At 57.3% G+C, this 22,436-nt stretch overlaps 1 protein-coding gene across 1 annotated transcript in view; it reads left to right on the forward strand.

The window, feature by feature from the left end:
- The window catches only part of OBSCN (obscurin, cytoskeletal calmodulin and titin-interacting RhoGEF), a 90,040-nt gene that overhangs the window by 24,327 nt on the left and 43,277 nt on the right, over positions 1-22,436 (forward strand). Inside the window, 20 exon segments of the mRNA XM_027096393.1 lie at positions 830-1,093; positions 4,321-4,584; positions 4,898-5,161; positions 5,481-5,744; positions 6,071-6,334; positions 6,654-6,917; positions 7,240-7,503; positions 8,059-8,322; positions 8,921-9,184; positions 9,504-9,767; positions 10,473-10,739; positions 10,954-11,220; positions 11,323-11,595; positions 12,216-12,488; positions 12,810-13,006; positions 13,178-13,253; positions 19,606-19,878; positions 20,689-20,964; positions 21,291-21,578; positions 21,711-21,986. Of these exon segments, the coding sequence (XP_026952194.1) occupies positions 830-1,093; positions 4,321-4,584; positions 4,898-5,161; positions 5,481-5,744; positions 6,071-6,334; positions 6,654-6,917; positions 7,240-7,503; positions 8,059-8,322; positions 8,921-9,184; positions 9,504-9,767; positions 10,473-10,739; positions 10,954-11,220; positions 11,323-11,595; positions 12,216-12,488; positions 12,810-13,006; positions 13,178-13,253; positions 19,606-19,878; positions 20,689-20,964; positions 21,291-21,578; positions 21,711-21,986 (5,106 nt within the window).

Genomic DNA, 22,436 nt, shown 5'->3' on the forward strand with positions numbered 1-22,436 from the left:
CTGATGTTCTCAGTGACTTCTTAGCTTTCCTCAGCCCTGCCTGCCAAGTTCACAAAGGGTCTGAGGAATGAAGAGGCCACAGAAGGGACCATGGACATATTGTGCCGTGAGCTGAGCAAGATGGCCCCTGTGGATTGGAGGAAGGGCCCCGAGACCCTCTGAGATGGAAATAGAGGGAGCCTGAGGCAGGGTGGGGCTGTGTGGGAGCTGGAGATCATGGCCTGGCTATGATGGATGCTGGGGAGTACTTGTGTGTATGCGGGCAGGAGAGGACCTTGGCAATGCCCACTGTCAGGGGTAAAGACCACGTGTGATCAAGCAGAGCCATATTTTGGTGTTCAGTTATTGACTTCATTGCATCCATCTGCATTCATTCCACGTTCTCTCCCTGTCTCGGTGCCACCTTTTTTCCATAAGGCAGTGGAATACCTTCCACCTTCCTGGGCTGTTGTATGAACCAGAAGAAACCAGCAATTAAGCCACTTCCCACCCCTCGTGTCACCACTGGTACTGTCCTGTCGTCCTGTTGGAGTCTGTGTCTTTTCCTCCATCCTGTCACATTCTGCCCCCAAACTTCTCCAGAGAATCCGATGGTCTCCATGTCATTCTGACCCTTCTCAGCCCTGCCTGCTAGGTTAATACAAAGTATTAGGCCTGAGGAGTCCACAGAAGGGGCTGGGCTGAGGGAAGCCACCAACCACAGTGTGTCCTCGGCACACCCAGCACATGGCCCATGTGTGCTTGGGTTTTGTGCTTCCTCTGTGTTGTTCGCATCCTGCCTTTTGTGTGTGCTCACAGAGTGTGATTGTGTGTGTGTCTTTCTGACCAGCCCTGCCTGCCAAGTTCACAAAGGGTCTGAAGAATGAAGAAGCCATGGAAGGGGCTACAGCCACCCTGCGCTGTGAGCTGAGCAAGGCGGCCCCTGTGGAGTGGAGGAAGGGGCCCGAGACCCTCAAACCTGGGGACAGAGTGAGCCTGAAGCAGGATGGGGCCAAGTGTGAGCTGCAGATACATGGCCTGGTTGTGGCGGACTCCGGGGAGTACTCGTGTGTGTGCGGGCAGGAGAGGACTTCTGCCACACTGGCCATCAGGGGTAAAGACTGCATGTGGCCACCTGAATGACTTCTCTCTGCCACCTGCTCTGTGCTCTCCCAACGTCACTGTCGTCTTAGGGTTACAGTCACTGTCTGTCTGATCCATCTCACAAAACGCACTGGCCAGCCCTGTCTAGACCTTGCGGGTACAGACCCAAGGGGCAGGTGGTGTGAGGACACCCCCAGGGAGGCATCATGGTCCAGGAGAGCTGCTCTGGGCCACTGGCACGTGGCTGGGGCTGTGGGTATGCATGGGGTCTCGACCTCAGGTGTGGAGTGGAGTCATTCATGTTAGTGACGGATGTGCACAGAAAGACTGAGGTGCAGCATTGAGGGGCTCAAGGAGCAGGTGGCCAGACAGGCCAGGCCCTCCTGTGTGTGGTAACAGCATTTGATTGACCTTGGAGATTGTGTGGAGGCTCTGAAGAGCTCTGTCTCAGAAAGCTTGGGCTGTATAACAAATACCACATATAGGTGACTTAACAGCACACATTTATTGTTTCACAGTCCTGGAGGCTGGAAGTCCAAGACCAAGGTGTCTGCAGGGTTGGTTTCTTTTGAGGCTTCTCTGCTTGGCTTGTAGACAGCTGTATTCTCCCTTTGTCCTCACCTGGGCATCCTCTGTGTGTTCCTGTGTTCTAATCTCCTCTTCTTATAAGGACACTTATAAGTCAGATTGAATTAGCACCCCCCCCCCACCCATGACCCCATTCTATCCTTAATTACCTCTATAAAGACCTTATTTCCAAATAAATTCACATTCTGAGTTCTTGGGGGTTAAGTCTTCAACATATGAATTTGAGGGGAGACATGATTCAGTCCATAATACTCTGTCATCTTGTCCCCCAAAATGCATGTTCTTTTCACATGCAGAGTACATTTACCTCATCCCCCAAACCCAAAAGTTTTAACCCATTCCAGTGTCAAGCTAAGTCAAAAATCTAATCTAAATCTCATCTAAATCAAGTACGTGTGAGACTAGAGTTATGATTCATCCTGAGGCAAAATTCCTCTCCAGCTGTGAACCTGTGAAATCAGACAAGTTATATGTTTCCAAAACACTTCAGTGGAACAGGCATGGGATAGATATTCCCACTGCAAAAGAGAGAAATAGGAAAGAAGAAAGAGGCCACTGGTTTCACAGAAACCCAGCATCTAGTAGGACAGATTCTGTTAGATTTTAAGGCTGGAGAATGATCCTCTGGCTCAATGCTCTGTCTCTGGGCCCACGAGAGTGGTGACCTCACCCCCTTGGCCCTGGACAGAGGTGGCGTGGCCCTCTGGGACCGTGGAGGCAGTGGCATCCCTGCTGACCTCTGAATTGCCATTGGGGTTATTCTTCCCAACTTTGAAGGATAGCACATGTTCCCAGCCGGATAGCTGTATTGACCCATCCTATAGAAATCCCAGCTTCCATCATTTTGTCCCTTCCGTGTCTGATTAAGTCACGGCTGGCAGGGTTTCTGCTGATATAAAATTCTCAAAAGCCTTGTTGGTCTTCTTTACAATTCACAGGAGTCCAAGCTTTCAGACAAGAGCCTTCCACACAGCCTTCCTGGGTAATCCCATCTCTAGTCCTGACTTTGCTGAGGTGGCTGATTGGATCCAGGACTCACACTCATCATCTCTTTACTGAATGATTTTCCAGCCACACCCTTGGTATTCTCTCTAGAACAGGCATTCTCATTTTTTTGCAATTTCAGTGGGCTGGAAAATTTCTAAATCCTCAACGTTTGGTTTCCGTTTGCTTAAATACTTCCTTCTTTGACATAACTCAGTTTTCTCTCACATTTTACCATAAGCAACAAGGAGCAATCAGTCTGCGTCTTCAGTGCTTGGCTTACCAGTCGCCTCAGCTAAGTGTTCAAGTTCACCTGTAAGTTCTACCTTCCACAAAACTCTGGCACACGTTTCAGCCAAATTCTTTGCTGCTTATTAAAGGGTTGCCTTTCTTCCAGTTTCCAATAACACATTTCTCACTTCCATCTGAGGCCTCACCAGAAGCACCTTTAGCATTAATATTTCTACCCATAATCTCTTCAAGGCAATCTAGATTTATCTAACATGCACCTCAGAACTCTTCCAGTTGCGACCCATCACCCAGTTCCAAGGCTACTTCCATAATTTTAGGTATTTGTTACAGTAGCGACCCACTCCTGGTACCAAAATCGGAATGGCTTAACAACATAACAGTGGCTTTAAACATCAGAAAATTTTTTCCTCCCAGTCCTAGGAGTTGGAAGTCTGAGATCAAGGTGTGGGCAAGGCTGGTTTCCCTCGAGACCTCTCTCCTTGGCTTGTAGACGGCCATCTTCTCTCCATGTCCTCACATGGTCATCCCTCTGTGTGTGTATCTGTGTCCTAACATCCTCTCCTTACAAGAACACCAGTCATGTTGGGTTAGGTTCCACCTCAGTGACTTCCTTTTTCCTCAGTCACCTCTTTAAAGACCACATCCCCCAATACATCTACATTCTGTGGTCCTGGGGGTTAGGGCTCCAACATATGATTTCTGAGGGACACAATTCACCCCACAACAGGTTGTAACCAGGGTGGGCTCTGGTCAGCTATAACTTGTGAAGCTCACACTCTTCCTGGAGTTGGGATGGAGGAGAAGACTGCAGGTTGGAGGGCTTGGGGCATGGTTAGAAGGCCACAGCTAGAATCCATTAGGGTCTAGGAGACCTGAGCTAGGAGAGTGCAAGTCCAGTGGGTTAAGGAAAGGAATGTGCGAGGTGGATGAGGTGGGGCCTGGTGTGGGCAGGGAAGGCATGCAGTGAGCCCAGATGTGGGCAGTCCTTGGATTGACACTCTACCTGGGGTGGGGAGCACAACTGAGGGATGTCAGTGGGGCACTTGATGTCATGACTGGAAGGTGCCTTCTGGGGGTTCTCCCAGGAGAGATGTACATTGCATTGTTGCATGTATGAGCTGGCGGAGCCTGGTTCGTACTCTGGGTGCAGATGAGGTCAGCGCTTAGACAGTATGAATGGATATAGGTACGACAGATGCGCTCTGAGAAGACAAGAGGCCTGGATGGAACCAGTCCCCTGCCACCCTGCACCTCACTGGGAAAGATGCAAGATGATCACACTGTCATATATGCGTTGGTCTGTCTCTTCACATGTCCTCCACATTGCTGCTTCTGTTCTCATCCTGAATGTTACGGTCATACGCCCAGTCCTTTTGAGGGGTTGATGGTTTCTGTCCATCTAACCCTCTGCAGCCCTACCTGCTCGGTTCATCCAAGATCTGAAGACCAAGGAGGCCACAGAAGGGGCCACTGCCATACTGCACTGTGAGCTGAGCAAGGAAGCCCCGGTGGAGTGGAGGAAGGGGCCCAAGGCCCTCAGAGCTGGGGACAGAGTGAGGCTGAGGCAGGACGGAGCCATGTGTGAGATGGAGATCTGTGGCCTGGTTGTGGCAGATGCTGGGGAGTACTCATGCGTGTGTGGGCAGGAGAAAACCTCAGCCATGCTCACCATCAGGGGTAAAGACCCGTGTGGCCAAGCAGAGCTGTCTTTTGGTGTCCAATTATTGACTTCCTGGTTTCCCCCTGCACTCATCCCATCTACCCTCCTTGTCTCAGTGTCACCCTCTTCATATAACTCCATGGAATTGCTTCCTCCTTCCTGGGCTGTTGTGTGAACCATGAGAAACCAGCTCTGAGCTACTTCCTACCCCTCGTATCACTGCAGGTTCTGTCCTGCTGTCCTGTTGGAGTCTGTTTTTTCCTCTGTCCTGTCATGTCTCCAAAGTTCTCCTGAGACTCTGATGTTCTGTGTTCATCTGACCCTGCCCAGCCCTACCTGCTGAGTTCATAGGAAGACTGAGAAGCAAGGAGGCCACAGAAGGGACCACAGCCATGCTGCACTGTGAGCTGAGCAAGGAAGCTGCTGTGGAGTGGAAGAAGGGACCTGAGACCCTCAGAGCTGGAGACAGAGTGAGCCTGAGGCAGGACGGAGCCGTGTGTGAGCTGGAGATCCGTGGCCTGACCGTGGAGGATGCTGGGGAGTACTCGTGCATATGCGGGCAGGAGAGGACATCAGCCACACTCACCGTCAGGGGTAAAGACCACATGTGACTACGTGGACTGGCATTTGGTGGCTGCCCATCTCCTCTCTGCTCTCAGTTTCCTTTTCTACCCAGCTATCTCACTATCCTTTTCCTTCCATAATTCTTTTATTGTCCCTGTCATGGTCCTTGTCTGTTGTGTGGCACATGTACAGGTTGGACCTTTAAAAGTCACAGTCCACAGTGTGTACTGGGCACACCCATCAGGTGGTCGGTGTCCAGTTGGGTTTTGTGTCCTCTCTGTACTCTGCACGTCCTAATTCTTCTGTGTGTTCAGAGAGCGTGATAGTGTTTGTTTCTGACCATCTCCAGGCCTTCCTGCCAAGTTCACAAAGGGTCTGAGGAAGGAAGAGGCCACGGAAGGGGCCATGGTCATGCTGCACTGTGAACTGAGTAAGGCAGCCCCCGTGGAATGGAGGAAGGGGCCTGAGACCCTCAGAGCCGGGGACAGAGTGAGCCTGAGGCAGGACGGGGCCATGTGTGAGCTGGAGATCCGTGGCCTGACTGTGGAGGATGCTGGGGAGTACTCGTGTGTGTGCGGGCAGGAGAAGACATCAGCCACGCTCACCGTCAGGGGTAAAGACCACATGTGACCACGTGGACTGGCACTTGGTGACTGCCCATCACCTCTCTGCTCTCAGTTTCCTTTTCTACCCTGCTCTCTCACTATCCTGTTCCTGTCCTTCCATAATTCTTTTGTTGTCCCCATCATGTTCCCTGTCTGTTATGTGGCACATGTACAGGTTGGACCTTTAAATGTCACAGTCCAGTATTTACTGGGCACACCCAGCAGGTGGTCCGTGTCCAGTTAGGTTTTGTATCTTCTATGAACTATCCACATCCTGTTTCTTCTGCGTGTTCAGAGAGCATGATAGTGTTTGTGTGTTTCTGACCATCTCCAGGCCTGCCTGCCAAGTTCACAAAGGGTCTGAGGAAGGAAGAGGCCATGGAAGGGGCCACGGCCATGCTGCACTGTGAGCTGAGCAAGGCAGCTCCTGTGGAGTGGAGGAAGGGGCCCGAGACCCTCAGAGCTGGAGACAGAGTGAGCCTGAGGCAGGACGGGGCCGTGTGTGAGCTGGAGATCCATGGCCTGGTTGTGGCAGATGCCGGGGAGTACTCGTGTGTGTGTGGTCAGGAAAAAACCTCAGCCACGCTCACTATCAGGGGTAAAGACCCATGTGGCCCAACAGAGCTGTGTTTTGTTGTCCAATTATTGACTTCATGGCATCCCCCTGTACTCATCCCACCTACCCTCCTCACCTCAGTGCCACCCTCTTCCCATAACTCCACAGAATTCCTTCCCCCTCCCGGGCTGTTGTGTGAACCATGAGAAACCAGCATCTAAACTACTTTCCACCCCTTGTGTCACTGCAGGTTCTGTCCTATTATCCTGTAGGAGTATGTGTCTTTTCCTCTGTCCTGTCATGTGCTGCCTTTGAAGTTCTCCCATGACTCTGATGTCTGTGTCTGTCTGATCGTCCTCAGCTCTACCTACTGAGTTCATAAGAAGATTGAGTAGCAAGGAGGCCACAGAAGGCACCACGGCCACGCTGCACTGTGAGCTGAGCAAGGAAGCTGCTGTGGAGTGGAAGAAGGGACCTGAGACCCTCAGAGCTGGAGACAGAGTGAGCCTGAGGCAGGACGGAGCTGTGTGTGAGCTGGAGATCCGTGGCCTGACCGTGGAGGATGCTGGGGAGTACTCGTGTGTGTGTGGGCAGGAGAAGACATCAGCCACGCTCACCGTCAGGGGTAAAGACCACATGTGACCACGTGGACTGGCATTTGGTGGCTGCCCATCACCTCTCTGCTCTCAGTTTCCTTTTCTACTGTTGTGTCTCACTATCCTTTTCCTTCCATAATTCTTTTATTGTCCCTGTCATGGTCCCTGTCTGTTGTGTGGCACATGTACAGGTTGGACCTTTAAGAGTCATAGTCCACCATGTGTACTGGGTACACCCATCAGGTGGTCAATGTCCAGTTGGGTTTTGTGTCCTGTATGTACTGTGCATGTCCTGATTCTTCTGTGTGTTCAAAGAGGGTGATAGTGTTTGTGTTTTCTGACCATCTCCAGGCCTGCCTGCCAAGTTCACAAAGGGTATGAAGAAGGAAGAGGCCATGGAAGGGGCCACAGCCACGCTGCACTGTGAGCTGAACAAGGCAGCCCCTGTGGAGTGGAGGAAGGGTCCTGAGACCCTCAGAGCCAGGGACAGAGTGAGCCTGAGGCAGGACGGGGCCGTGTGTGAGCTGGAGATCCGTGACCTAGTTGTGGCAGATGCCGGGGAGTACTCGTGTGTGTGTGGTCAGGAGAAAACCTCATCCACACTCACTGTCAGGGGTAAAGACCCATGTGGCCAAGCAGAGCTGTGTTTTGTTGTCCAATTATTGACTTCATGGCATCACCCTGAACTTATCCTCCTTACCCTCCTGGTTTCAGTGCCACCCTCTTCCCATAGCTCCACGGAATTCCTTCCTCCTTCTGGGCTGTTGTGTGAACCACAAGCAACCAGCATCTGAGCTACTTTCCACCCCTCATGTCACCGCACGTTCTGTCCTGTTTCCTGTTAGTGTCTGTGTCTTTTACTCCATCCAGGCATGTGCTGTTCCCCAGTATTCTCCGGAGAATCTGATGTTCCCCACACCATCCTACCCTCTCCAGCCCTGCCCAGCAGATTCGTACAAACATGTGGCCTGAGGAGTCTGCGGAAGGTGTCACAGCCACACATTGAACGGACTGGGCCGAGGGAAGCCCCAGTCCATAGCATGTGCTTGGCACACCCAGCACATTGCCCGTGTCCATTTGTGTTTTGTGTCTTCTCTGTGATGTCCATGTCCTGTCTAATCTGTGCCTTTAGAGAGTGTTATAGTGTTTGTGTCTTTCTGACTTTCCCAGCCCTTCCCACCAAGTTCACAAAGGGTCTGAGGAAGGAGGAGGCCATAGAAGGGGCCACGGCCACACTGCACTGCGAGCTGAGCAAGGCAGCCCCTGTGGAGTGGAGGAAGGGGCCTGAGACCCTCAGAGCTGGAGACAGAGTGATCCTGAGGCAGGATGGAGCTGTGTGTGAGCTGGAGATCCGTGGCCTGACCGTGGAGGATGCTGGGAAGTACTCGTGTGTGTGCGGGCAGGAGAGGACATCAGCCACGCTCACCGTCAGGGGTATAGACCACATGTGACCACGTGGACTGGCATTTGGTGGCTGCCCATCACCTCTCTGCTCTCAGTTTCCTTTTCTACCCTGCTCTCTCACTATCCTGTTCCTTTTCCTTCCATAATTCTTCTTTTTTTTTTTTTCAAAGTCCCCCCTGGTTTCTTTTTTTTTTAACACCTTTATTGGAGTATAATTGCTTTACAATGTGTGTTAGTTTCTGCTTTATAACAAAGTGAATTAGTTATACATATACATATGTTCCAATATCTCTTCCCCCTTGCATCTCCCTCCTTCCCACCCTCCCTATCCCACCCATCTAGGTGGTCACAAAGCACCGAGCTGTTCTCCCTGTGCTATGCGGCTGCTTCCCACTAGCTATCTATTTTTCCATAATTCTTTTATTGTGCCTGTCATGTTCCCTGTCTGTTGTGTGACACAAGTACAGGTTGGACCTTTAAATGTCACAGTCCACAGTGTGTACTGGGCACACCCATCAGGGGATCTGTGTCCAGTTGGGTTTTGTTTCCTGTATGTACTGTGCATGTCCTGTTTCTTCTGTGTGTTCAGAGAGGGTGATAGTGTTTGTGTGTTTCTGACCATCTCCAGGCCTGCCTGCCAAGTTCACAAAGGGTCTGAGGAAGGAAGAGGCCATGGAAGGGGCCACGGCCATGATGCGCTGTGAGCTGAGCAAGGCAGCCCCTGTGGAGTGGAGGAAGGGGCCCGAGACCCTCAGAGCTGGAGACAGAGTGAGCCTGAGGCAGGATGGAGCCGTGTGTGAGCTGGAGATCCGTGGCCTGACCGTGGAGGATGCTGGGGAGTACGCGTGTGTGTGTGGGCAGGAGAAGACATCAGCCACGCTCACTGTCAGGGGTAAAGATCACATGTGACCACGTGGACTGGCATTTGGTGGCTGCCCATCACCTCTGTGCTCTCAGTTTCCTTTTCTACTATTGTGTCTCACTATCCTTTTCCTTCCATAATTCTTTTATTGTGCCTGTCATGGTCCCTGTCTGTTGTGTGGCACATGTACAGGTTGGACCTGTAAAAGTCACAGTCCACAGTGTGTACTGGGCACACCCATCAGGTGGTCGGTGTCCAGTTGGGTTTTGTGTCCTCTCTGTACTGTGCACATCCTGATTCTTCTTTGTGTTCAGAGAGCGTGATAGTGTTTGTTTCTGACCATCTCCAGGCCTTCCTGCCAAGTTCACAAAGGGTCTGAGGGAGGAAGAGGCCACGGAAGGGGCCAAGGTCATGCTGCACTGTGAACTGAGTAAGGCAGCCCCCGTGGAATGGAGGAAGGGGCCTGAGACCCTCAGTGCTGGAGACAGAGTGAGCCTGAGGCAGGACGGGGCCGTGTGTGAGCTGGAGATTCATGGCCTGGTTATGGCGGATGCCGGGGAGTACTCTTGTGTGTGCGGGCAGGAGAGGACCTCTGCCACGCTGACCATTAGGGGTAAAGATGGCCCTGTGGACTTACTTGGGAGCCTGTACTTGTGCCCTTGTCTCTTGTGCCCACACTGGCCCCCCATGAGTGCTTGCCTCCTCTGTGCCATGTGCAGTTTCTTTATGTCACCCTTGTGCTCCCCCGTTAGAGCTCTGTTCAGTGTCCTTGGGTCTGCGTACTGATCTCCAGCCAAATGACCTCACGTGGCTTACGCTTGCCGTAGGGAAAGAACTCCCACCTTATTCCCCTCCCTCCACCCGTCATAATGCAGTCAACTTTCTCCTTATACCCCAAAGCCTCTAGTCAGGATCTGACAGTCATGGCCCCGCCCTAGGGGTCCAAGGAGATCCCCCTGCCCCCACCTTGATGACCTGGAGAGATACAGGCCTGTCTGTGGGCTTCCTGGGTGGAGATCAGCATGAGAATAGCCTGGGTCAGATCCAGAGCTGCTCTCATAGCCCCCAGTTCAGTCCCTCCTTCCCCTTAGAGTGGACCCAGGCCCATGACTCCACTTCTACCCACAGCCTTCAGGAGCCCGTGGCATTGGGTGCTTTGGGCAGGTCGGGCAGCTGGGGTGAAGCCACAGGCCGCAACTGGCCTAGGCCCTGGGTGGGTCTGACTGGGTTTGGGGTGCCAGTCTCCTGGCTGGTTGTCTGGGCACCAGCCTCGGGGCTGACCTTCTCTCTGCCCTCTACCCCCGGCCCCACCCCCCAGCCCCACAGGTGGTGTTCAGGAGGCCACTGCAGGGCCTTCAGGCTGAGGAGGGCACCTCAGCCAGCCTGCGGTGTGAGCTGTCTGAGCCCAGCGCCACTGTGGTCTGGAGTAAGGGTGGCCTGGAGCTGCAGGCTGACGAGCGCTGGGAGCCACAGCAGCGGGGCCACGTGGCGGAGCTGGTGTTTCGGGACTTGCGCCGGGAGGACACCGGGGAATACGCCTGCACCTGCGGCTCCCAGGCCACCAGTGCCACCCTCACCGTCACAGGTGGGCCCCGAGGCTGGCCCCACGTACTGTGGGAGATTGTCAGGGCCGCACCTCCACCCTGGAAGTGACATGGGCTCGCGCGTGCAACGCGGGGCAGACCTGGCCTGAAGCTCTTCCCCCCCGCTACCCCTCCACCTTAGCTGCACGCCTTTGGGCCCCGCTGCCCTCATAGCTGCTCCTGCACCTGCCCTCATATTCTCCCTCACCCCTGTAGTTGCACCCGTGAGGTTCCTTCGGGAGCTGCAGGCCCAGGAGGTAGACGAGGGTGCAACGGCACACCTGCGCTGTGAACTGAGCCGGGCAGGTGCCAGCGTGGAGTGGCGCAAGGGCTACCTGCAGCTCTTCCCCTGTGCCAAGTACCAGATGGTGCTGGAGGGCACAGCCGCTGAGCTGCTGGTGCACGGTGCTGAGCAGGAAGATGCCGGCCCCTACACCTGCGACACAGGCCACGCACAGAGCACTGCCAGCCTCTCTGTCCGCGGTGAGCTTCCCAGGGCCCCTGGCCTCCCCGGGCCCCTCAGCCCCCATGGAGCTGGCAGGCGCCTTGAGTAGCAGCCCTAAGAGCCCCTCCCTGACCCCCCAGCCCCTAGGCCCACGTTTAAGACGGAGCTGCAGAGTGCAGAGCAGGAGGCGGGTGGTGTGGCCCGGCTGTGCTGCCAGCTGAGTGACTCAGAGCCTGGGGCCCCCGTGCTGTGGCTCAAGGAGGGTGTGGAACTGCAAGGGAGTCCCAAGTATGAGATGCGACGCAAGGGGGCCACGTGTGAGCTGCTGATCCACGGACTTGAGGCCAAGGACACGGGCGAGTACACCTGCATGGTGGGCAGCCAGAAAACCTTGGCCTCCCTCACAGTCAAAGGTGAGCCCTCCCTGCCACACCCACTCCCCACATAGCTGCCTTGGGGGCACACCTGGCCCACCACGGTACCCCCTCTTGCCGGGTGCTGTTCTGGAGTGGCTGTAAGACCCCTGGGATTACAAGCTTTCTCTGCACCACTCTGGAGCTGGTGCCCCTAGAAAAGAGCGTCGACGGTGAGGAAACCGTAGCCCTAAACACTGCCCTGCCTCCCGCCCCTGCCAGCAGGTGGGGCAGCCTGGCCTGGGCCACCCTCTGTGAGCTCCTGCCTGTCTGTCCTGAAGGTCTTGCCTCCCTGGTGTCCCAGCCAGGGCAGGGCTGGCCACAGGTGGGGGAAGGAACAAAAGCAGCCCACCACCCCACAGTCCCTTGCCCGCTTCCTCCAGACAGAGGTGCCCCCAGCCCAAGCTCTGTCCCCAGTAGCTCAGTGTCGTGGTAGGGAGCTGTGTTGTGAGCCAGCTGGGTGATGAATCTCACGTGGGGCAGATAGAGGCTGTGTGGCAGGAGAAGAGCACGAGAGTGCCTGGGAGGGCTTCCTGGAGGTGAGTTGGGGCGGGGGTCACGGGAGCTTGGCCCAGGTGCTCTGACCTGGCTGGTAAAGGCCCCCTTTGCCCACACTCCAGAGCCCGAGGTGACCATTGTGCGGGGCCTGGTTGACACCGAGGTGCAGGCCGACGGGGAAGCAGAGTTCAGCTGTGAAGTGTCGCGGGCTGGGTTCGTGGATGTGGAGTGGCGCCTCCAGGGCCTGCCACTGCAGAGCAGTGAGGTGACAGAAGTGGCCGTGCGGGGGGGCCGCACCCACACACTGCGGCTGAAGAGCGTGACTCCCGAGGATGCGGGCACTGTCTCCTTCCGCGTGGGCCTCCACACGTCCTCTGCCCAGCTCACCGTCACAGGTAGCAGGAGCTGGGCCTCACTGCTCACTGCGCTTGGGGCCAGAACATCCAGGTCCTCCTTGGGCCAGGCCCTGTCAAGGGACAGTGATAGATGACAAGGTTTCCTGCCTTTGAGGGTAGGGAACTGGTGGTGAATGAGTGATTCTGGGGTGACCCAAGATGTTGGGGTAGAGTGGTGCCCAGTGTGCTTGTCTTCGGGGATTGGGGCAGGGGTGCTGGGGGCAGACCCTGGGGACTGGGAGGTGCTCCTGATGGTGGGGGAGGGGCATCCCAGACACGGAGGCTGATGCCATGCCTCTACCCCACCCCCAACCCATGCAGCCCCTGAGGTGACCATCCTGGAGTCCCTGCAGGATGTGCAGCTCAGCGAGGGCCAGGACGCCCACTTCCAGTGCCGACTGTCAAGGGCCTTGGGCCAGGAGGCCCACTGGGCCCTGGGAGGGGTGCCCCTGCAGGCCAACGAGATGAACGACATCACGGTGGAGCATGGCACACTCCACTTGCTCACCCTGCACAAGGTGGTGTTCCCCAGACCTGCCTGTGCCCCGCAATGCATCCAGGGGCCTTCCCACCCCCCAGGGGTGGGAGAGGGAAGGTTTCAACTCCAGTGGAAATGGGCTGGGGACTTGCAAAGTAGGGGTGGTTGAAATGGCACTGCTGGGCTGATGCCCCCATCTCTGCTTCCACAGGTGACCCCTGAAGATGCCGGAACCATCAGTTTCCAAGTGGGCTCATGTCGCTCAGAGGCCCAGCTGAAGGTCACAGGTGGGCAGCCCCCTCCTACACCCAGCCTTCCTGCTTGTAGGTGCCCATGTTTCCCTACTCAAGGAACCGTTGGCAGGTGGTAAGGCCAGAAACCTGAGCCTTCCAGCAGTGATCTTGCTGTGGGGTGACAGTTTTCTACTCTTGACCACTAAAGCCACTGGAGGTGGGCTAGTGAAGATCAGCCTGAGAAATTCTGGTGTATGTTGGGTCCTTGTGTGGGATCAGTGCTGTGTGTAGGAGGGGAGATGGGGAGTCTGGCTGCTGGGGACCTGGGCCCTGAGATGGAGGCAGGGCCTTCTGGACTTGTACCCTCCATATAGCTACTCCTTTTGATGCAGGTTTGTGTGCTCTTGTCCACATTTACACACACCTGCATACCTGACAGGTTCCCAGATATTGATACAATAGCACACCTGTGACACGTGAGTGGTTTGGGGCATAGTATACCTGAGCCCAGACATGCAAATAGGATTTAAGGACCTAAACTTGTTATACCTTGTAAAACCTTCAACTTGTTATACCTTGTCCCCAGAGTTAGTCATCTCTGGATACCTGGCCATGAGAGACCCTCCCTTGCTGTCCTGCTCCTGGTTCTCATACTGGTCCTGTCCATCTACCATCCACTGGCCATCAACCCATCCACCATTTACCCATCCATCTATGCATGCATGCATCCATCCACCCCTCTATTCCATCCATCCTTCGATCCATCCGTCCATCCATTTATTCAACATCCATCCATTCATCCACCATCCATCGTCCATCCATCCATCCACCCACCATTATCTACCATCAATACATTTATCCATCCACCATCTATCCATCATTAATTCATCCGTCTATCCATCCATCGAGCCACCATCTCCCCATGCATCTAGCATCTACCCATCTGTCCACCATCTGTCCACCATCAATCATCCATCCATCCACCATCCATCCATCTAACCATCATTCTACTACCATCCATCCCTATGTCCATCCATTCATCCATCTGTCCACCATCTACCCATTCATCCACCTATCCATCCGTTTATCCATCTACCATTCAGCCATCCCAGCAAGCCATCATTTATCCATTATCTGTCCATCCATCCACCATCCATTCACCCATCCATCCACTAACCCATCCATCCACTCATCCATCCACTGTCTGTCCATCATATATTTACTATCTACCTCAAGAGGGGCCATTTGCAGCTCTCCCCTCAGTGAGTCCCCAGTCTGCTGGGGGAGTTGTACATGGAGACAGTGTGTCCTGAGTCCCAGGTGTCCCCACCTCGAGTCTTCATGTGGCCTGTGGGGCTGGGAAAGTCTCCAGAGTGCAGTGCCCTCAAGTTGAGTGATGGGAAGGGGCAGTATCCTGTGTGTCCTGAGCAGAGTCAGGCCAGGAGGGGCCTCATGTATTCATCAGAGTGGGTGTCTGTGAGAGGCAGCATGGAGCTGGGTTGGGTCTTCCCACTGAGGGAAGTGCCTTGGCCCCTCTCAACCCAGTGTCCCCAGCTGGGGCAAACTGGCTCATGTACAGACAGCAGCTATGGCTTCAGGCAGAGAGCCATGAGCATGAGCTTGTGCAGATGGGTGGTTGGTGGGATACAGGGAAGCTTGGGAACTGTGCTGAAGATGGGAATGGGGAGCTGGTGGAGCAGGTTGGGGATACAGTTAGATGTGCACTCTTGGGAGAACATGGAGGGGCTGGTGTGGGCCTGGGACTAGAGAGTTGATTGTGCATGCCTAGGAGGGACGTGGAGGGCTTCTGAGGGAGAGCCTGGCTGGGGCGGGTGTGCAGGCATCTGGGAAACCCCCTGGGCTCATGCCCTGCTGTGTGACAGGTCAGGGGGAAATTGCCATTTTGCATTAGGGCCCCAGAATCTTAGGGCCAAAGGGACCTTAGGGGACATCTGGACAAATGGCCCTCTGGGGATGGGAGAAGCATCTGCTTCCACACTCCCAGGAAGGAAGGCTCACTTCCTGAGCAGACCCCCTCCATCTCAGAGAGGTGAACCCCATGACCTCTCTTCTCTATCCCACACCGAACCCCATAAAGATGGCAGCCATGAGACTTGGGGCTTGTCAATTCTGCCTTCTGAAAAGGGTGAGATGCAGGTCATTGGTCTCCTTTGATGAAACCGAACATGTTCTGAAGGGGGCTGTGAGGTGCAGGGGGGCTGAGCTGGCTTTCCACAGGCTATGGGTGGTCTTCACGTCTCATTCTGTGAGCAAGGTGTGCCAGCTGGCCTGGGTAGATTTCTAGACCCCAGCCCCAGGCTGCCTCCAGCATGGTGGACCTCAGGGTGGCCCCAGCTCCCCTCCTTTCACCCTCTTGCACAGAGGCAGCACCGTGCCTGATACGTGGCTTACAGCACGTGGACGTCTTTGCGGGGGAGGTGGCCACGTTCTCCTGTGAGGTGTCCCGTGCAGGTGGGCCGGAGGCCCACTGGTGGCTGGATGGGACCCTGCTGCAGGACGGCCCCCAGAGTGCCATCTCCGTGCGTGATGGGACCTTCCATTCTCTCACGCTCTCAGGCCTGGGGGTCGCTGACTCAGGCACCATCACCTTCCGGGCAGGGCCCTTGGTCTCCAGGGCCAAGTTGTTGGTCAAAGGTACCAGCCGATGGAACCCTGCCCTATGCTGGAGCTTCTGCCCCTGCTGCCCCTGCATGCTTCCTGCGGGCTCCCAGGGTGGGAATTCAGGGACTGGCCTCCAACACGCAGACTGGGCATCTCTCCGTGTGTACCATGAGTGCGCACTGTGGGCAGGCTGCAGTCCCACCTGGGGGATGAGAAAGAAGGCCGGACTCAGCAGTGAAACTGGAGGCCGACCCCATTCCCACCTGCTTATAGGGCCCTGGGCATGGCTGCCCACCTGGCCACCACTCTGCGGTTGCCCCTCCCTCAGTCACATGCCCAGAGAGCAGCCTAGAGGTGCAGGCAGCTTTCCCAGCCCCAGGCATGGCCTGCACTGTCCTTGCTTGTAGCTGCTTCCTGTGCTGTTGGCTTGGTCAGGGTCTTGCACCTTTACTGGGAAAGAGCTAGTCCTTGGGGAGGGTAGTGGGCTTCCAGGGAACCCCCTCAGCCCCCCTCCCAGTGAGGGCACTGGGCACTTCTGGCACAGCAGCCCAGTGTGGCTTCAACTGGCATATTTGTCAACTGGCTTCCTCCGTGCTCTGGCAGAATAAATGTGGACATTTGCCCAGGTCAGAGGGACAAACCGTTTGTTGATAGGATTTCAGCAGATGGGGATGGGATGGGAGCCCTGAGGGGGTGGGCGACAAGGCCCTTGGAGAAGGGATAAGTCGGGCTGGGGGTGCCAAGTGCCCCTCGGAGCTGTGGAGCCCGAACGGGCCCAAGGGCTTTCAGGAGTGGTTGTTGTGTCCTACTGGGGCAACATGCGCCCTGGGCTAGAGGAAATGAGGGCTCAGGGGAAACAGTGGCTAGGAGAAGCCCAGTGGATGGAGACTGAGCCAACAGTCTGCTGTGGGCGGGGGTGTATGGGGGCAAGGTTTGCCCCACATGGAGGGCCCTGGGTCACCGGGGTGAGTCCCCCTTCTACCACAGCCCTGCTTTTGCTGGCCTCCGAGTCGCTGATGCTGACTGCAGAGGGTGGGTGGGCCGCAGTCACACTGCTCCAGCTGACGCGTGCCTGGCCTGTCGGCCGACAGATCCCACAGTGGAAGTGGTCAGTGCCATGCAGGACCTGGCAGTGGAGGAGGGTGGCCCGGCTGAACTCCTCTGCCAGTACTCACGGCCCGTGCAGGCCACGTGGACGAAGGACGAGCAGGAGGTGTGCGCTGATGGGCGCCGTGTCATCATAGAGCAGGACTGGACCGTGGCCAGGCTGTCCTTCAGGCCGGCCTTGCCCTGCGACAGCGGCATCTATACTTGTGAGGCCGCGGGCACCCGCGTGGTGGCCCTGCTGCAAGTGCAAGGTGAGGCCGTCTGGCGGGCAGCCCCAGGCCCAGCACAGCTATGGTACTGCTCACGTGGAGCCATAATGGTGAAATGGCAGGCAGGGACAGCATGCTAGAAAGGTGGGACCCCAGTAAGCAGATCCTAGGCTCTGAGCCTACCCACCCAGACCCCTCCTCCTCCCCAGGCAGCCTGACAGGACAGCACAGCTAGAAAACACAAGGGCAGAGGCTGCTTGAAGAATCTGTATCCAGCACAGCCTGTCGGGGAGGCGTGGAGGTAGAGGCAGGCAGGGAGGCAGCTTCCAGGCACACAGGTGGGTGGGCAGGCCTGGGACCTGTGTGGCCATAGACGGGGCTGTGTCCTAGAGCAGAGGAGGGCCGCTGGCTGAGCTCCACGAATACTGAGCTCAGACCCCAGCTCTGCCCCTTCCCGGGCTGGTCACTCAGAGGACGCCCTGAGCCCCACTTCCCTACCTGCAACACAGCCAGGATACCCTATGGGCGGCCAGGGAGGGGAGACAATGGGCTGCAGCTCTGCAGGGGCAGAGGTGCCATTTGGCTGAAGCCTCTCTCTAGTGGGGAAAACCTGAAAGGTTCCCAGTGGTGAGTGAGCTGGCAGCTGGCAGGCAGTGGTCAAGGGGCCATCCAAGCTGGGAAGAGCAGGTGGGACCTGGTCTGGGCCACACGCTGCCTGAGGTTGCTCACACCCCATTCACACACTAGTTCAAGAACTTAAGTTTTTAAACACTTTTTTTTTGGCCCCTGGGGGCTCAGCAGTGAACAGACAAAACTCTCCCTTCAGGGGTGACATTCCTGTGGGAGCTGAAGGAAAATGTGAGAAGAGCTGTGGGGAGGGGCTGCAGTGTGGACCTGGGCCTGAAGGAGGCAGCGGGGGTGGGGGCTTGTGGACATCTGGGGCAGAACCTTCAGGCCTCAGGAAGGGAGTAGAGAACAAAATGCAGAGAAGCAGGAGATGTGGCAGAAGGGAGGCCTCAGGGGCTCACCACTGCTGCTTTAATATCTGGGCTTTTGTAGAAATAAAGCAGCCTTGATCCTTGGATAGCAGCTAAGGAGGGTGAACTCCAGTGCTGATTGCAGGCCCAGCCTTCTCCCTGTCCCCGACCCATCTCATCGCGGCCAAGAGCAGCTGCAGCCCTGATGGGACTGGTCGCAGCCGTCCAAGCACAGTGGAGATGTGGGATGCACTCCAAGGTCCCCGTTGGTTCTGTCAGTTCTGACCTAGGGAGGAAAGGAGCCAGGGTTATGGGGGGGAGTCTGGTCTGTGATGTGAGCAGACCAGGGCCAGGAGGGTGGCAAGGAGAGGGATGTGGATGGGCCCCGTGGGTCCTCTGCTCTGAGATGCCCTCCCCTCTTAACTCCTCGGGGACCCCTGTCCAGAGTGGGCACCCCTGCCCGAGGGGTGTGTGGACTCTGTGGACGAGCTAGGAGGGAGCATCAGGGCTTTGTGCTGGTTCCATTCGGGGTGCATACCCCAGACAGCAGCTGGGGCTGTGGACCTGGAGCTTCGGCCAGGCTGCCACCCCCTCGGTGACCGCAGTGGCTCCTTGCTGTCGTGTGGGTCAAGGCCAGACCTCCCCGGCATCCTGTACAGCCTTGGGTGATGTGGTGCTCCTTTCCTGCCTGCCCTTACCCCTGCCTATCGCCCCCCACCTTGTTTTACATCCTTCACCCCACTGGCTTGGCTCCCTGCTACCCCCCTGCCACGAATCCCTTTTCAGTCCCATCATGGTGTCCCCTCTTATCTCTTCTCTTGCCTGGACACCTCCCCTACCCATCCTCAGAGATCCACCTCATTCAGGAAGCCCCCGTGGACTTTGAAGACCACTGGATCACCTTGGGTCCAGGTGGCCTGTCATGGGAATTGACTCTTGGAGGTGGCAAGCCCTTGGGGACCAGGCATTGAGCTGGATCTGGGGCTTGGCATGCCCAGGCCTGACATCATGGCTTCCATGAAAAATGCATAGCTGCTTATGACTGACCCCTGGGCTGTATGTACAAGAGAATTAGGTCAGGCTGAAAATTAGGGCAGAGGTCTGTCTGGTCTGAGTGAGTGAGGGGAGAGCCCGACAGGTCTGCCAGCCTGGCTGGGGGAGGAAAGGAATGGAGCACTTTTCCAGAGCCCCATGCTGCAGCAAAGCGGAGAGGCCTAAACCTCCGTCTGGGTTTGAGCCCGGCTGTGGCTGTCAATGAACTTTCAGTCTGTGAACATTCGTGAGGCTTCTCACATTTGAGGTGGGGAGGACCCTCCTTCCCAGCCGCAGGGCTGGTGAGGGCATGGGGATGGGCAGGGCCTCGGGAAGACGCCCCCCACCTGGCTGCATTCTCTTAGGCCCTTTGTCCTGAGGGGGGCTCTTCCACGTGACTCTTGGGGGTGCTGGGCTCGAGAAGCCCTGAGAACGCCCTGAGCCACCTTCTTTCTGCAGCCAAGAACACCGTGGTGAGAGGCCTGGAAAACGTGGAGGCACCTGAGGGCGGTGAGGCGCTGTTCGAGTGCCTCCTGTCCCAGCCGGAGGTGGCCGCCCACACCTGGCTGCTGGATGATGAGCCGGTGCGCACCTCTGAGAACGCTGAGGTGGTTTACTTTGAGAACGGCCTGCGGCACCTGCTGCTGCTCAAAAACCTGCGGCCTCGAGACAGCTGCCGGGTGACCTTCCTGGCGGGGGACGTGGTGACATCTGCCTTCCTCACAGTCCGGGGTTAGAGTTGTGGGGTCAGGAGGGTGGGCTGGGTCCAAGGGCGGAGGGTGGCTCTCTGCGATCCCTCCCACTGATACCCCACTGCAAGAGTGTGGGAGGGTGGGGATGTAGGGGGGCGGTCAGTCGCTGAGACCCCTCCCATGGGATCACCCACTGCAGGGATGCTGGGGGTGGAGCTGGGACCACAGGCTGTGTGTGAGTCTCTCAGACCCATCCTACCAAATACCACACGCTGCAGGGGGCGGGGGTGGGTGGGCTAGGGCCACTGTGTGGGAACTTGGGACTCTTCAACCTCTCCCACCAGATACCGGATACCTCACTGCTTGGGTGCAGGGGGAGGGGCTGAGGCCAGGGATGCAGGAGGCATGAGCCTCTTGGAACCCTCCCACGAGCACGAGATATCACACTGTGGGGTGCGAGGGGGGTGGGGTCCTAGGAGGGGGCATAGGTTACTGAGACCCCTCTCACTGGATACTTGGCTGTGGGTAGTAGGCCAGGGCTGGGGCAGCAGGGGGGGCGTGGGTCTCAGAGACTCCTCCCACTGGGTACCCAGCTGCTTGGTCAGGGGTGGAGTGCGGGGTTGGGGGGGGAAGCTGGGGCCTCTGGGAAGGGCATCGATTTCTGAGACTTGCCTACAGGAGCACGGGGTGGTAGCCTTGGGGACGTTGATCTCTGAGGCCACTCCCACCTGAGGCTGGTGCCCTCCTCTTCTCGGGGGCAACGGGAGGGGGTGCATGGGTGTCTCCGAGCCCCGCCCCGCCGCAGGCCACCCCTTGGCCCCTGAGCTCACACTGCCACCCCGCCCCGCAGGCTGGCGCTTGGAGGTCTTGGAGGCACCCCGGGACGCAGCCGTGCTGGCCGGGGGGCGGGCCAGCTTCAGCTGCACGCTCAGCGAGACAGTGCCGGTGGGTGAGGCGACCTGGTACATAAACGGAGCCTCGGTGCAGCCTGACGATGCAGACTGGACAGTCACCGCCGAAGGCAGCCACCACACCCTGCTGCTGCACCGGGCCTGGCTGCACCACGCCGGCGAGGTCACCTTCGCCGCCCGTGATGCCGTGGCCTCTGCGAGGCTCACTGTGCTGGGTGGGTGGCTTGGGTCTGCCTGCTGCAGCTCGGGTCCAGGGCTCTCGGGGAGACAGGTCAGGGGGCAGGAGGTTTCAGCTTCAGAGGCTGCTGGGGGCTCTCCGTGGCCCCCCACGCTCGGTGGCCTCTGGGCACACAGTCTTCCTGTGACTTAAACGCTCCATCCTCGCCCCTTCAGAAAGGCCGGGCTGTAGGGCACAGCTGCACACAGGACTCTGAGGGGTGGACCATACTGTGCCCCACCAGCAGACCCCAGGGTGGGCGGGGCTGCGGGTGCTGACTGCCAGCCGCTGCACTGACCTTGTGCCTCCTGCCCACCCCCGCAGGCCTCCCCGATCCCCCAGAGGACGCCGAGGTGGTGGGGCGCAGTGGCAGCTCCGTGACACTGTCTTGGGTGGCTCCCACGAATGACGGCGGAGGCGGTCTCTGTGGCTATCGGGTAGAGGTGAAGGCAGCGGCCACAGGAGAGTGGCAGCTGTGCCACGAGCTGGTGCCCGGGCCCGAGTGCCTGGTGGATGGCCTGGTCCCCGGGGAGACCTACCGCTTCCGTGTGGCTGCAGTGGGCGCGGCAGGCGCTGGGGAGCCTGTGTACCTGCCCCAGACAGTGAGGCTTGGTGAGTTGCTGCCTTGGTCCTGGATTATAAGGGTGGGGGTTCAGCCTGGAGACCTCAAGGCCTCTCTAAGCTGGGGGTCCCTGCCCACGTCCTTACTGATGCACCCCTCCTGTTCCTGGCTACTTCTCCCAGCAGAGCCCCGGGAGCCCACGCCTGCACCCCCTGCCCCTGAGAGCCGGCAGGTGGCAGCTGGGGAGGACTTGTGTCTGGAGTGTGAGGTGGCCGAGGCTGGTGAGGTCATCTGGCTGAAGGGAACAGAGCGCATCCAGCCCAGTGGGCGCTTCCAGCTTCTCAGCCGGGGTCGGCAGCAGACGCTGTTGATTCGGGACTTCTCAGAGGAGGACCAGGGCGAGTATCGCTGCGCCCCTGCACGGGACCCTGTCTCTGTGGCGGCTGCTGCCTTCCAGGGTATGTCTTCCAGGGCCCAGCGTGCCCAGTGGAGGGAGGAGCCCTGGGATGTGGAGTGGGCCAGCCCTTTTGCTCACTGGTTCTCTCGGGGAACTGCAGGAGGTCCTCCTGAGGACACTGCCTCACACCAAGAAAGACTGAGGCCCGCGGTGGGGAGATGCACAGATCCCTGTGGCTCAGCCTCCTGTCAGAACCCACATCATTGGCATCTGAGGTCACATCGCTCTCTGAGTGGGATCCTGGCCAATGCAGCCCTTGGTGCCCACTGCTGGTTCCTTAAAGCGTTGGATCCCTACACTCTGAGCCCCCTACACTCTGAGCCCCCTGCACTCTGAGCCCCCTGCACTCTGAGCCCCCTGCACTCTGAGGCCCCTGCACTCTGAGCCCCCTGCACTCTGAGCTCCCTACACTCTGAGCCCCCTGCACTCTGAGCTCCCCTGCACTCTGAGC

The sequence above is a fragment of the Aethalodelphis obliquidens genome, unplaced genomic scaffold (assembly GCF_003676395.1).
Source record: "Aethalodelphis obliquidens isolate GAN/ISIS:26980383/991018 unplaced genomic scaffold, ASM367639v1 scaffold102, whole genome shotgun sequence".
NCBI classification, from domain to species: domain Eukaryota; kingdom Metazoa; phylum Chordata; class Mammalia; order Artiodactyla; family Delphinidae; genus Aethalodelphis; species Aethalodelphis obliquidens.